Raw genomic sequence first — 13,750 nt, 5'->3', positions numbered from 1 at the left:
TTACCGAGGTCAGTATTTCTGAGCAAATCATCTCAAATCGTATTCCAAACCCTCTTCTTAAAACATTGGACCACACGCTTTATATAACCATTCACATCCTAACGACGAAAATCATTTCAATCCGAAAGGTAATTATATGTACCGGCTCATTTAAAAGTCAGTAACTCTTGTATTTTGAGTTCGTGGTTTCGTGTGATTCTCAGTGCAAACATCGATCATTTCCTTAAACAGCGTTAACCGGTCGATCTTCGCAATGGTGAGGTGTTGTGTTTTCTTCGCGGTACGGGCTGGATTCTTAAATGTTACGTAGATTAGTTTCGGCTTCAAAGGTTTAAATATTATAAATCACAATGAGACTTTAATAGTATACGGTATGTCTACTTTTATTAGAAAGGCTATTGCTACTTCTTAAACATGTAAAAGGGATGAACACGTGCGTTCGACGTACGGTAGAAATAAAGGCTTGGTATTCGGAGGGGCGGGAGGGGTAGAAGACATGGAAGTATGTACTACCCATACTAAAAACATCATGTTCCAGCGGCAGTACTTCGAAGCTCGTTGTCTCAATTCGTGTTTCGGTAATGTCTAGTACATTCGTTTGTCTTCATTCCACCCGCAAGTGAGTGACGTAGGCGAAACGCACGGTTTTATCACGACTACCGTGATATAGCAACTGTGTTATGAGTTATCAGCAGAAGACCCGCATTTCGTCTCAAAGTAATTTTTCTAACATCGTTTGTCATTTGTAATGGAAGATCACACACGGAGTGCCCGAGGAATGGTAAAGCCTGAAGGAAAGTAACCTCTCGGAAGACGTACGAGTTTGTTGTTCATTAAACGATGCTGTGAGCAGCGTAGAATTTACAGCGTCGAATAATTGGACGATCAAGAATGAACTAATTCAAAAGGATATGTAGAAATCGGCCATGGCTTGATTTGAAATATTCCGGTAACGAACTGAAAGGACTGAGTTAACATCAAAAGCTTCAAGGTTTAGATTTGAACCAGGGACTTTTCGAACACGAAGTGGGAGTGCCAATTACTTGGCTGAAACGTTCAGTACCTAAGCTTTGATAAGAAGATAATATTAAAATGTATCTTTAGACTCGTGATAGTGACATGTGGCGGGCTCTTGTGAACACGGCAAGTAACCTCCTCTTTCCGTGAATGAAGTGAAGTATTCAGATCAGTTGGGCGTAAGTGTTGTCGGTTCAAAAATGGATTCTCCACCACCGCGAAGTTGGTAATTCTGTTAATTTCTGTGGCACACGGGAGACACATCACGATCACCAAACGTGGGAATAATTCTACGGACCGATGATTATTTTTCTGGCGTAGGAAAATTTGCTCGTTTGATGGAAAACAGGTTGTTACTGCTGATGATTCCAAGGCCGAAATGGCTTTTATAAAAACATATTCTGTCTTGGAAATCAGGCATTACACTGGAAATGTGGAATAAATGAATAGGGCAATCTAGACAACGTTCTTCTATAAACTGTCCAGCACTGAAGATCTTTTACGAGCCTCGTTCGAAAGCTACAGAATTTTGGTGTTGGTACCAAACGGCACATTGCCTGCTTAAGCAATGAAAGTATCCAAGATTTAGGGTTTTTGACTGACGCAAAAGAAAAGTCTATCAAAGTATGTTCATGTCTGTACATGACATCAAAGTGAAAGTCGTGTACAGTAGCGAGTATCACAGACAGGAGTTGTTGGATTAAGTGTAATCAAAGCTGTTACTTCAGGTCATCACTTTTAATGACTGTCGTATTAGTACCTTGGAAACTTGAATGTCGAAACAGGAGGTTCTATGGAAGAGGGCTCAAAGCAACAGAACGCTAACGAGAAGCTGATAAAGACTGACTCAGAGATGGAGGATGAATCAGAAAGTATTGTAATTATTGACATTAAATTTATGCGAGATATAAACTGACATATTAAGAAATACGTGGCGATGACTTCGTAGTTCGAGTAACATTTTAACTAGAACTTCAGTGACGTATCACTCGATAGAGATGGATATGACTTGAAATCCGGGGATTTTATCACAGCATTCACAAGAGCCCGCCCCCAGGCTCTGTCATTAAGTCAGATTAATCCAGTTCGCCCCGTGTCTCCTTAGTACTCTTAAGATCCATATTAATGTTATCCTTCCGTCTATGCTCAGCTCTTCCAAAAGACGTCTTACCTTCAAGCCCGTAACAACAATTGTGTACAGCTTTCGTTTTTGTTTGAAGTGACCAGAGAGATATTAAATGCAAAGAAACGAGGAAGAATCTCGCGTCGTGGCGCCAGTCCGGACAGCAGAGACGCCGTGGGGCCGTCTTCATGTTCTGTTCGGCGACCGGATTCAGATATTGAAGACGATATCAACTGATTCGTGCCTTCTCTGATTGTACGCCGTCATGCGATGGAACACGGTCTGTCATTAACATGTCATGTCATGTCATACGCCTGCCCAATAGGCATCGATGTGTATACGGGCAGTGTTTTCCCTGTCCATAGGGTTTCCTTGCCTGCTCCGTGACGTAGAGGTTGAGTAGGTCCGGGTATCAAGTATCAGCTGTCACAGTCGCACGAGAAGCGACCAACCAGCGACGTATACAACTACAAGGTGACCAGAAAGTCACGCAGTAGCGGTATTTCAGTATACAGACAACTCCAAGACGTTGTTAGTTAAGTGTATCTTGCATTCCTGAGCTTATCGTATACGTTAGCAGTCATTTTAAAGTATTAAAACCACGTATAAATTATCATATAGTAACTTTCTGATAATTATTGTAATAAATACATTTTTAAAAGTTTATTTATTTAAATCTTACAATTATGTTTGGCATTTTGTTTTATAAGGAACTGTATCTATTGGCGACTTTGAGAAAATTTGAATTAACCCTTTGAAGCCGAAGATCTCGTCTGAATATTATTTATGAATTCAGTCCGTACCGCGAAGAAAACACTACACCTCACCATTACGAAAATCAGCTGGTTAACCCTTCGAAGCCGAAGATCGTCTTCATAATATTTACGAATCCAGACCGTACCGCGAAGAAAACTTTTCACTTAACCATTAGAAGTCGAATCAGGCGGTAACACATAAGATTTAACAAAAGAACATCCCGGTCAAAGCCTTAATTGTGACGTTCGTAAATCGAAAGTTCGTAGACAGAGAGAGTTGCCTGAATTTCGATTCCATTCGATTAGTAAACAGAAAATATCGCTGTGAGTGAAACAAAAGCCAACGCAGGTCGCGTCATGTTGTAACCTGCTCGCACTAGTTCGTCAGTTGTCTTCAAACAATCGAAGTTCGAAGGGCGTCTTTTTTTACGAGCGTAAAGAGTGTTCATTATCGAACTCTATCTGGCATCTCGATCTTAATTGTCAGAACGAGTTTAGGGATGTTTTTTTATCGATTGTCCTGTACGAAAAAAATGAACAGCGTCTGGTCTGGTGAACCATTTCCGTGACTGAAGAAACTCTTCACCGTATTGCATCAAATACGTGGAAGAGGTTAACTCAACGAGGTGGACATTTCCAGCACTAAATATGACAATGGTTTTTGTTTTGTGGTTTCATTGTAATTTGTTTTTTTTGAAAAACAGAACTTATGTCAGTTCTGGGTTGCGTACGCTCTGACATCCATATTATTGTTATATGTGGCAATCCGACTCGTGTTACTGGTTTTAACTAATGCGACAAGATCTGCGAAATGATGTACGCGTTTCTCACAAAAGAAGTTTTAAAATGTGACGCTAGAGGCAGTCCGGGCGTCAGCTGTAATCCAATTTCCTCGGTGCCTGTTCGCTGTTTGCGAGTTGTATTGGATTCTGATCTTACTACACAAGCGAGCATTGACGTACGTAGTACGTCATATAGCTTGATGTTCCTGCTTTCACTTTTAGACTCTCTCAACGGAGAGAAAGAAGCATTTTGAACCCGGTTATAGTTTTCCGAAACATAAGCTCGTTCTGCTACGGTTTCACGTAGCATTGATACCCCTGCAAATTACGCAACTATACTTGCAGTCAAATATGATGGTGGATTTGTGCGCATTAAAATTGTTAACCTCTTAAACTTAATTTTTACTTCACGTTTTCATACAATATTTGTTATTAAGTAACTCCATATAGTACAGTCTTCGTTGTAAGCTGATAGTCGCTCAGCCAGCCAGAAAATGTTCATTTTTATGGGAAGTGAAGAATTGTCACTGTCTTCACAAAACCACAATTTGACCTGTCCCCCGCACACAAAGAATTTCCTTAAGACCCACTTTAATATTATCCTACCAGCTCCACCTGAATCTGTCGTGTTGTGGAACAAAGTAGGTGCATTACAGCAAGGAACGGAACATATGACCTCGTGTGCGTAGTGCCGATTGAAATATAACAAATTTTAATTGCATTATAAAATAAGGATAATTAGCTGGGCGGGTCATATGGCACGCGTAGGAAAGATGAGAAATGCTTAACTTGAGGGAACAAAACACTCGAAAGACGTTGGTGTGGAAGGGAAAATATAATATTAAAACGAACTTTATAGAAGCATTGTTCTCAGGTTATTTTGGGGTGGCGAGTTACTTTAAAAAGAGCAATAATATTGTTGTTTTTCCATTAAAGGATGTTATATTTCGAATAAACCGATCGACTATCAGCTTCTCATGAGAGCTTCGCTCCATGTCGTTTGACAGTGGGCAGTGTTATCGGAAGTCGGCACGCAGCTGTTTTAAGAAAAGTGACGCAGGGAAGGTTAGGTTGAATTATTCATCTCCCATAGGCGTACGTCTCGTTTCAGCATTTAATGGTGTGATTAAAAATGCACAGTATGTCATGGCCTTTCGCTTAAATTTACCGTATATATATATATATATATAAAGAAATTTTTTAAAACGAAATCTAATAAACGAACAGCTTCTTATTTTAAGTACAGTGAACATTTTTAACAAAAAAATAAGCATATAATTTGGGGGAAAAGTCTTAGGTACACACATGACCCTCCCCCTTCCATCTCTTCATAAGAGCTCATTCAGGGCCACAAAATATTTTTTATATATATATATATATATATATATATATATATATATATATATATCACCAGTATTATCAGCACATATAGGAAAGATTGGTATGAACACGTGACCAGAATGCCTCCACACAGACTACTGCTCTATGAACCATCAGGAAGAAGGAACGTGAGATGACCAAATAAACGGAAGGACCAGCTATTATTAACCCAAGCTCTTTTCCAGAGCATAGGCCTTTGTTTTTTGATATGTGTGCATCGATAGCCACGGTGGTCTAGCGGTTAGAACGCTGGCCTTGTAATCCTGGGGTCTCGGGTTCGAATTTATAACTTGTGTTGGGCAACGCCGAGGCCTAGGCAACACGGAGTTTTCCTCCGTGTCATCCCAACAATTACACAGAAGAAGGCAATGGCAAACCACTTCTGGATCATCTGCCAAGAACGTATATGAACAGGTCCCAGTCCGAGAAAAGGATGGAAGGATCCTGTTCATATGGACCTGTCGTCAGACAGAACACTAAATAAATAAAAAAAAAAATGTGTGCATCTTTGAGTAGTGAGTGACCAGCCCACTGACTCTGCACAATTTCTACTCAATCCTGATTTTGACAGCCACAGCCATCTAGTAGAGAATCAGGAGAGACTTGGGTGAGAAATGGCAACTTTTGCTTACGAAACATCTCGCCGGCTTCATTTCCCCCTCTGAAGGAAGCTGTCCTATGGATTTTTATCGCCCTTAAAAAATCCATCATTCTCGGTCACGTTTGAACCCGCGAACCTTGTGTCAGCGGTGAGCACCAAGGGTGACAAGGTTATACCATACTTAATTGAATTCTTCACACAACTTATCCCACAATTTTGTGATCAAAGACTTGGGTGCATAAATTGAACAGTCCATGATCAAAAATCCCGACTGCCTACATGGCCTAAACGTGAAAGTGTACTGAGCCGAAAACAATTCTTCCTATTCATAAGAGGCTCTTAGCATTTTCTTCAAGCTGAAAATTATATAATAATGCACAATTTTTTTTGTTACAGCATTCACTCACCTCAGTTCACGATCTTCTGTAAATCTATTTAAGTTCAGGACAATCCAACGAGTCGACGCGTTACTCCTTAAAAATGCCGACGGCCTCCAGACGCCTTTCGCTGGACACACGTTTCTCTTATTCTGCAATAATAATGATCAAGCAACTTTGGAATGTCTCTTCTGGAACGAGTATAGTGCATAGTATTAAAATTATATTAAAATTGGCCGTCAATCACAATATAAGATAATTAAAAGATTAAAATATCATTTTACGTTCCTTATCGAGTACTCGATTTACATGTGGAACATTTACGACATGTTTCGGCTATATATAGCCGTCATCAGGTGTTATGTTATAAACTTTTTAACTGAATTACTGATTTCTACTAATTTTAATGAAAAGAATGAAAACTAAAAATCATTAAAATTAGTAAAAATCAGTAATTCAGTTAAAAAGTTTATAACATAACACCTGATGACGGCTCTATGATAGCCGAAACATGTCGTAAATGTTCCACATGTAAATCGAGTAATCGATAAGGAACGTAAAATGATATTTTAATCTTTTAAGTATCTTATATTGTGATTGACGGCCAATTTTTAAAATATTTTTAATACTTCAGTGAATTCATCTGAAATAGTAAAATTAATATGATCGATGGCTTTGTGTATAATATCTGCCAATGGAACAAAAAGGCTTTTTTCAAATGGTAATTTTGGTGCTCTCACCCTCTGTATCCCAACCATAAAACATTTTTGATTCTATTTTTAGTGTGTGTGTGTGTGTGTGGGGGAAGGTCCTTATATTTGTGAATAAAGAAAAATTGTAGACAAAAAAAGATTTTAGCAATCTAAGAGAAAATAGATAATGGCATCTAGAGAATTTGAAACTTGTGCATTTACAGAAAGTATCAATATGAAAAATATTTGAAATACTGATACTGTTTGAATTTTACAACTGTTATCAATATACTTTTATGAAGTTTAATACAGTTTTTATATTTCTCAAACTGTGGTTCTGCTTTTCAGGTACATTCTGTTATGACACAACATACTCTAGACATTAACAATTAACCCAATTACTTTCTCACTGTTCAAACTAAACCAAAATCATTAATTCTAAATGTCCACACAAATTTTGAAACAGACAGAATCTGAAAAAATGTGAATGGACAGTAAACTTATGATTGTAACAATGACAATAGCGTACTATCTCTGTCCACTCAAAAAGTTGTACAAACTTTGTTTTATTTTTACAATTTTTTGGCAGCATGTTTTAGTTCATCATCCGGTCCCTTGACTTTTTACACAAATTATAATTTTACATTATTTCGGCGCATTAACTGAATAGTCAATGTTGCGTGTTTCATATTCTCTACATTAAAACATTATAAGAAATTAAAATAAATTCTGAGTCATCTTACATTTATCTTGAGCAGTAATCATATATCATTGCTATGTATGTGTGTACTTGGACGCACATTTATTCTGTTGTTAAAATAGTACCTCAACATGATGCTTAAATATCGCATTACGACCCTTAGTGGTAACTGTTAAGAACTGGAGGAGGCGAGGAGAACGAAGATGTAGACTGCCGAAGAAATGAAACGTTTGATTGGTGACAAATCGACATGTCTGTGGAATATTTTTGAAAAATCATACAGAGACAGACCTAAAAGTCGGGTCACGGCGCAACAGACACATTCAGATCGCAATGGCCGTACATCGAAAATATGAAGTTTCTCGAGAGAAGTATGTCGCTATTTCTTCTATATCTGTCGACGACATTCTTAGTAAACTCCGTAACTGGATGAGATCTTCCACCCACAACTCCCTGACAAGGCGCGAATATGCCCCATGACTACTACGCCGTGAAATCCAGGGCTTCACCCAAACTGTTCTCCGTCTCCTCCTCTTCAAGAGAATTAAATTTACCGCAGCTGCCGCAACACGTTGCTGTTCGTCTGCCATTCCAAACACACTGACCTATGGCGGCTCCAGTTCTTTGTCAACTCCATGTAGAGTTCCGTTAAGTCTCATTATAGCCACTCTCAGTGCCTCGCCGTGTAAATAGCCATGAGAGAAGCTCGACATTTAGAGATATATTTCGCTCAATTCAGAGAATCTCTTAGGCTGACAGTAGCAACATTCTCTCAACGTCCGAACACCCTCCGATACCTCTCTCCATATACATGACTGAAGACCAACTGCCGGTCTCAACTCTCGCCGTGTAAACGTAGCATTAGAAATCAGACGGGAAGGCAAAATATTTTGAACCGAGAAGTAGCAAGCATTTCCGGATTTTAGTCTCCTCCTAACTTCCTCACGAGGAAGTTAGGAGGAGAGGAGCCCTCTGTGTGTGTCCAAGGTTACTTCCATCCTATAAAAGGTACAGTTCAACATAATGATGAAATCTTTGTCCAATATTCCTAAGCGCAGTTATCATCAATGCAGAAAAATAACAAAGTAGGATGTTATAAAGCCAATACTAAAAACTACAGTAAAACCTCCATAGTTTAGACCAGGGGTGGCCAAACCGCCTTGAATATTTTTCCGGCCCGCGAGATTCGTCACACTTTTACAAAATATATTTATTTTATAATGGCCAAAGTAGTGAAAACCAATGTATTAAAAAAATACATTATTTGTGCATCCATATATTCAAAAATTATCTGTCGAAATTATGAGAAAAAATTAACTTTGATTTTAAAATAATATTCTTGCGAATATATGACAGATATTGCCTCTTTTATTCATTATTATTATTATATTATCTATGTTTACATGTAAGAATAATAGTAAACACAATAATAATAACTCATTATGTTTCAATTTTTCACTCAAAAAAATGTCTATAGTGTATCTAAATCTAATATGGGGATACGTAATTTTATATGTGGCCCGCGGAGTTATGATGCATTTCCAAAATGGCCTGAAAGATCATTTGGGTTGGCCACCCCTGGTTTAGACTATACAATAATCCCCAATAGTGAAATGCTAAAAAATTATAAAAAAAACATGATATATTATTAATGTTGTCATTCTGAGTTACTTTCCGTGATTCCCAAGCATTCCGTAAGATCTCAGGACAGTACAGAAAATTAACACATAAACCACAATAATATTCTGGGAAATTAAATATTTAACTTTGGAGAAACAAACTACTCAATTCTGTTCAGTGAAAACAGTTTCACTTCCATCATAACATGTAATCACTTTAGTAATATTCGCTCAAGATAATAAATTTTGGTTATAAATATAGTTTTCAAAATATAGCCTCCTGAACGATGGTCGTTTCTTTACATTTCTGATATAAGAAAGCAACTAACACAATCCTGATATTGCCTTCTGCATTGCGAAGCTATACAGACTTTTAGGTAGATACCAACACTTCAGAGGAATATACTGCCTCCATCTGCAGAAATGAAAATGGAGGCAGCAACCTCAACACCATGAATCTCAAATGTCAACCAACAAAACACTCTTCAGTCTCACCTCACAAATGATGTAAGTGACAGTGTCGCCTTGTTTCAATTTCCGTCCAACATGCCGATCAAGTCTTAACGCCACCTGTACGTGGGGCGAACTGTTCTTGTCTGCGTACTCTTCTGGATTCTTGGTGAGCTGCTTTGTGGTTGTAAGCAATGTCAGAGGCACTGGGTCATTCTCAGTCTCTCCAGATGCCCATGGATTTTTGTGAGAGTCTCTCATCAGCTTTTTGATCTGACAGGATCTGCTGTAGAATGTACCTGACAAGAAGATGAATAGTGACACATACTAAACTATTTAGACAATTAGAAACTGACAGTTGAACGAGCACGATTAAACATGATACGCTGAGTTCACTGCAGGTTTAGAACTAGCATTAGCAGCAAACGTTGTATTGCTCCCACTAGTTCTTTCTCACTACAAACAGCAGTCATTTTTTGACAAACATGTAATTGAAGATTTCTGTCTTCTGGGTTATTGCGCTGTGTAGTCTGGTCAATGTTTACCAACGTTTCAGAGGTCATACTGCCTCCGTCATCAGGGCGATGAATATACATCTTCGCCCTGATGACGGAGGCAGTATGACCTCTGAAACGTTGGTTAACATCGACCAGACTACACGGCGCAACAACCCAGAAGACATAAATCTTCATACTCTGATGACGGAGGCAGTATGACCTCCGAAACGTTGGTTAACATCGACCAGACTACACAGCGCAATAACCCAGAAGACAGAAATCTTCATACTCATCGCCCTGATGACGGAGGCAGTATGACCTCTGAAACGTTGGTTAACATCGACCAGACTACACAGTGCAATAACCCAGAAGACAGAAATCTTCATACTCTGATGACGGAGGCAGTATGACCTCCGAAACGTTGGTTAACATCGACCAGAATACACAGCGCAATAACCCAGAAGACAGAAATCTTCATACTCTGATGACGGACGCAGTATGACCTCCAAAACGTTGGTTAACATCGACCAGACTACACAGCGCAACAACCCAGAAGACAGAAATCTTCATACTCATCGCCCTGATGACGGAGGCAGTATGACCTCTAAAACGTTGGTAAACATCTACCAGACTACACGGCGCAACAACCCAGAAGACAGAAATCTTCATACTCTGATGATGGAGGCAGTATGACCTCCGAAACGTTGGTTAACATCGACCAGACTACACAGCGCAATAACCCAGAAGACAGAAATCTTCATACTCTGATGACGGAGGCAGTATGACCTCTGAAACGTTGGTTAACATCTACCAGACTACACAGCGCAACAACCCAGAAGACGGAGATCTTCATACTCTGATGATGGAGACAGTATGACCTCTGAAACGTTGGTTAACATCGACCAGACTACACAGCGCAACAACCCAGAAGACAGAAATCTTCATACTCTGATGACGGAGGCAGTATGACCTCCGAAACGTTGGTTAACATCGACCAGACTACACAGCGCAATAACCCAGAAGACAGAAATCTTCATACTCTGATGACGGACGCAGTATGACCTCCAAAACGTTGGTTAACATCGACCAGACTACACAGCGCAACAACCCAGAAGACAGAAATCTTCATACTCATTGCCCTGATGACGGAGGCAGTATGACCTCTGAAACGTTGGTAAACATCTACCAGACTACACGGCGCAACAACCCAGAAGACAGAAATCTTCATACTCTGATGATGGAGGCAGTATGACCTCCGAAACGTTGGTTAACATCGACCAGACTACACAGCGCAATAACCCAGAAGACAGAAATCTTCATACTCTGATGATGGACGCAGTATGACCTCCAAAACGTTGGTTAACATCGACCAGACTACACAGCGCAACAACCCAGAAGACAGAAATCTTCATACTCTGATGACGGAGGCAGTATGACCTCCGAAACGTTGGTTAACATCGACCAGACTACACAGCGCAATAACCCAGAAGACAGAAATCTTCATACTCTGATGACGGACGCAGTATGACCTCCAAAACGTTGGTTAACATCGACCAGACTACACAGCGCAACAACCCAGAAGACAGAAATCTTCATACTCATTGCCCTGATGACGGAGGCAGTATGACCTCTGAAACGTTGGTAAACATCTACCAGACTACACGGCGCAACAACCCAGAAGACAGAAATCTTCATACTCTGATGATGGAGGCAGTATGACCTCCGAAACGTTGGTTAACATCGACCAGACTACACAGCGCAATAACCCAGAAGACAGAAATCTTCATACTCTGATGACGGAGGCAGTATGACCTCCGAAACGTTGGTTAATATCGACCAGACTACACAGCGCAATAACCCAGAAGACGGATATCTTCATACTCACCGCTGTGAGAACCTCAAGTCTTACAAACATGTAATTACCTGGACATTTATTTATCTCTAAGAGGAAGTTTTGCATATTCGAGTGGATCACCAAGGCGTTTGAATATTAAAGTAACACACTGTATAAAGTATTAAAAAAATTTAATCACACTTAGGCATGGGACAGATGCCTTCTGAGTACGAATCAAGAGTTAAGTTCACTTTCCATGATTATCGTGACCATCAGGCAAACCACATTATTCAATCCCCATTATTTTTCTCTCTCTCCTTGACAAACACCTGCAAAATCTGATGTCAAACAGCACAAGCACTTTTATAGTGGCACAGGACACATACATAAAAGAGCATCAAAAACATTCACCACTTTTTGAAAGCTTCTCCTTGGTATGAAATGAAATGAAAGAAACACATGGTGTGATGTAACTTACTTGCCAGCTTCAGCAGACAGCTGTGACCAGTCTCGACGCACGACACCCAGGCCCTTCAGTTCTTGCCGCGTGATGAGCTCTCCACTGGCGAGCCCAGATATTGTGACAGCAACATGTACTTGAAGACACCATCAATGTCAAGTTCCGCTTGCCGATATAGCTCGTTCACTTCTGCCTTGATCTGCGAGAAGAATGGAAAGGAAAGCATGAAAATTAATGCCACGCCGCTGGAAGTCACCTCATATTCAAACGTCGTGCGTCACGTGTTAAATGGGAAATGACGCCGTACGGAACGCGTTTCACACTTATGAGGATAAACATTACATTACATCGTTTATGCCAATTTAAAAATCTCAAAATTAGGATAGGCAATTGTGCAGGTAATTCTGATGACTCGTGCACCTTCTAAGTGCAACATTGTGCACTATCAGTTGTCGTAACATGCAATTTCTCATAGCATTTAGTATTGATGATTAAATAATTGTTCAGTTCCTGTATAACAAACAGTGAAAAAAGGATAAAACAACTCATAACTCACATGGCAAAACAAATACATAAAAATGCAGATAATCATCATATTTGAACATCAAACTCACATTAATGACCGTAGGAAGTTAGAAAGAATGAGTTTGGTGTAGCCTCCAATCCCATGTTTACGCCAAATGTTATTACATCCATTCAGCACACAGACTTAACCTTCGCGGGCAACAGCGCCCACCTTTGGCAAAGACGCCATCACAGCGGATTGTCATCCCACCTAACAAGTTTGAGCATTTGTCATGTTAGTAGTACCAACCGTGGGAAATTAAAACGTACGAGTCTGATGAAGTCTCCGACGGCTCAACGCGTACGCCAAATTTCACAAAAATTTCATAAGGCAGAACAAATAGTTTATATGACCACTGACAGGTGAAACATACAAAAACAGACAAGCTGAATGTACCCACAAGGTGGCCTTTGCTCACGATGAAGCATAACAAACAGGATGGAAGAATGAAAATGTTGTTCAAGGCCTGGCCTTTATAAACGAGAATCACGTCTTATTTGGCTTGTCTGTTTCTTACTTTGTGGCCTATCCTGACGACCTGGTCATAATCCAAACAGTTTGTGTTGATCATGATAGAGTCTGTATCTCCATAAATAACCTGGAAGTTCATTTTCTCCGTAAGATCCTTGGTGTTCATAAAAATCTCCCGGCCTTTAGCTAATAAAAGGAGGAGGAAAAAAAAAATAAAAAATGAGTCTGAAAACTATAACACCAACTAAAAAATTCAGAAAACTATCCCCTGCAGTCGAGCCATTTTTCCATACAGGCACGTTTCTGCAACCACATATTTGTAATTCAATTTGCAGTATTTACATCACAATGAGATTCTTTTGCTTCTGCCTCAAAAGGTTCTCTTAATACTACGAGGCGCGTCCCAAAAGTAAGTTTCCCACTCGTC

General features: G+C 39.7%; 1 protein-coding gene across 11 annotated transcripts in view; it reads right to left on the bottom strand.

The window, feature by feature from the left end:
* The window catches only part of LOC147871480 (uncharacterized), a 42,661-nt gene that overhangs the window by 10,885 nt on the left and 18,026 nt on the right, over positions 1-13,750 (bottom strand). For 5 of the 11 annotated variants that reach the window (XM_087361159.1, XM_087361164.1, XM_087361158.1 and 2 more), the window contains 2 exons: positions 12,306-12,486; positions 9,542-9,795 (listed from right to left, as the gene is read on the bottom strand). In XM_087361159.1, the coding sequence (XP_087217285.1) occupies positions 9,542-9,757 (216 nt within the window). In that variant the 5' untranslated portion in view covers positions 9,758-9,795; positions 12,306-12,486. Of the gene's footprint in view, positions 1-9,541; positions 9,796-12,305; positions 12,487-12,901; positions 13,295-13,369; positions 13,510-13,750 lie in introns of those variants that run through there. The other 6 variants (XR_015538766.1, XR_015538765.1, XR_015538767.1 and 3 more) reach the window with 4 other exon arrangements.

Source organism: Zootermopsis nevadensis, unplaced genomic scaffold (genome assembly GCF_977971745.1).
Source record: "Zootermopsis nevadensis isolate Lab colony 2312 unplaced genomic scaffold, Znev_1.0 Znev_ptg000053l, whole genome shotgun sequence".
NCBI lineage: Eukaryota > Metazoa > Arthropoda > Insecta > Blattodea > Termopsidae > Zootermopsis > Zootermopsis nevadensis.
The sequence above is the reverse complement of the archived record's forward strand: the minus strand, read 5'-3'. Positions and strand labels throughout refer to the sequence as shown.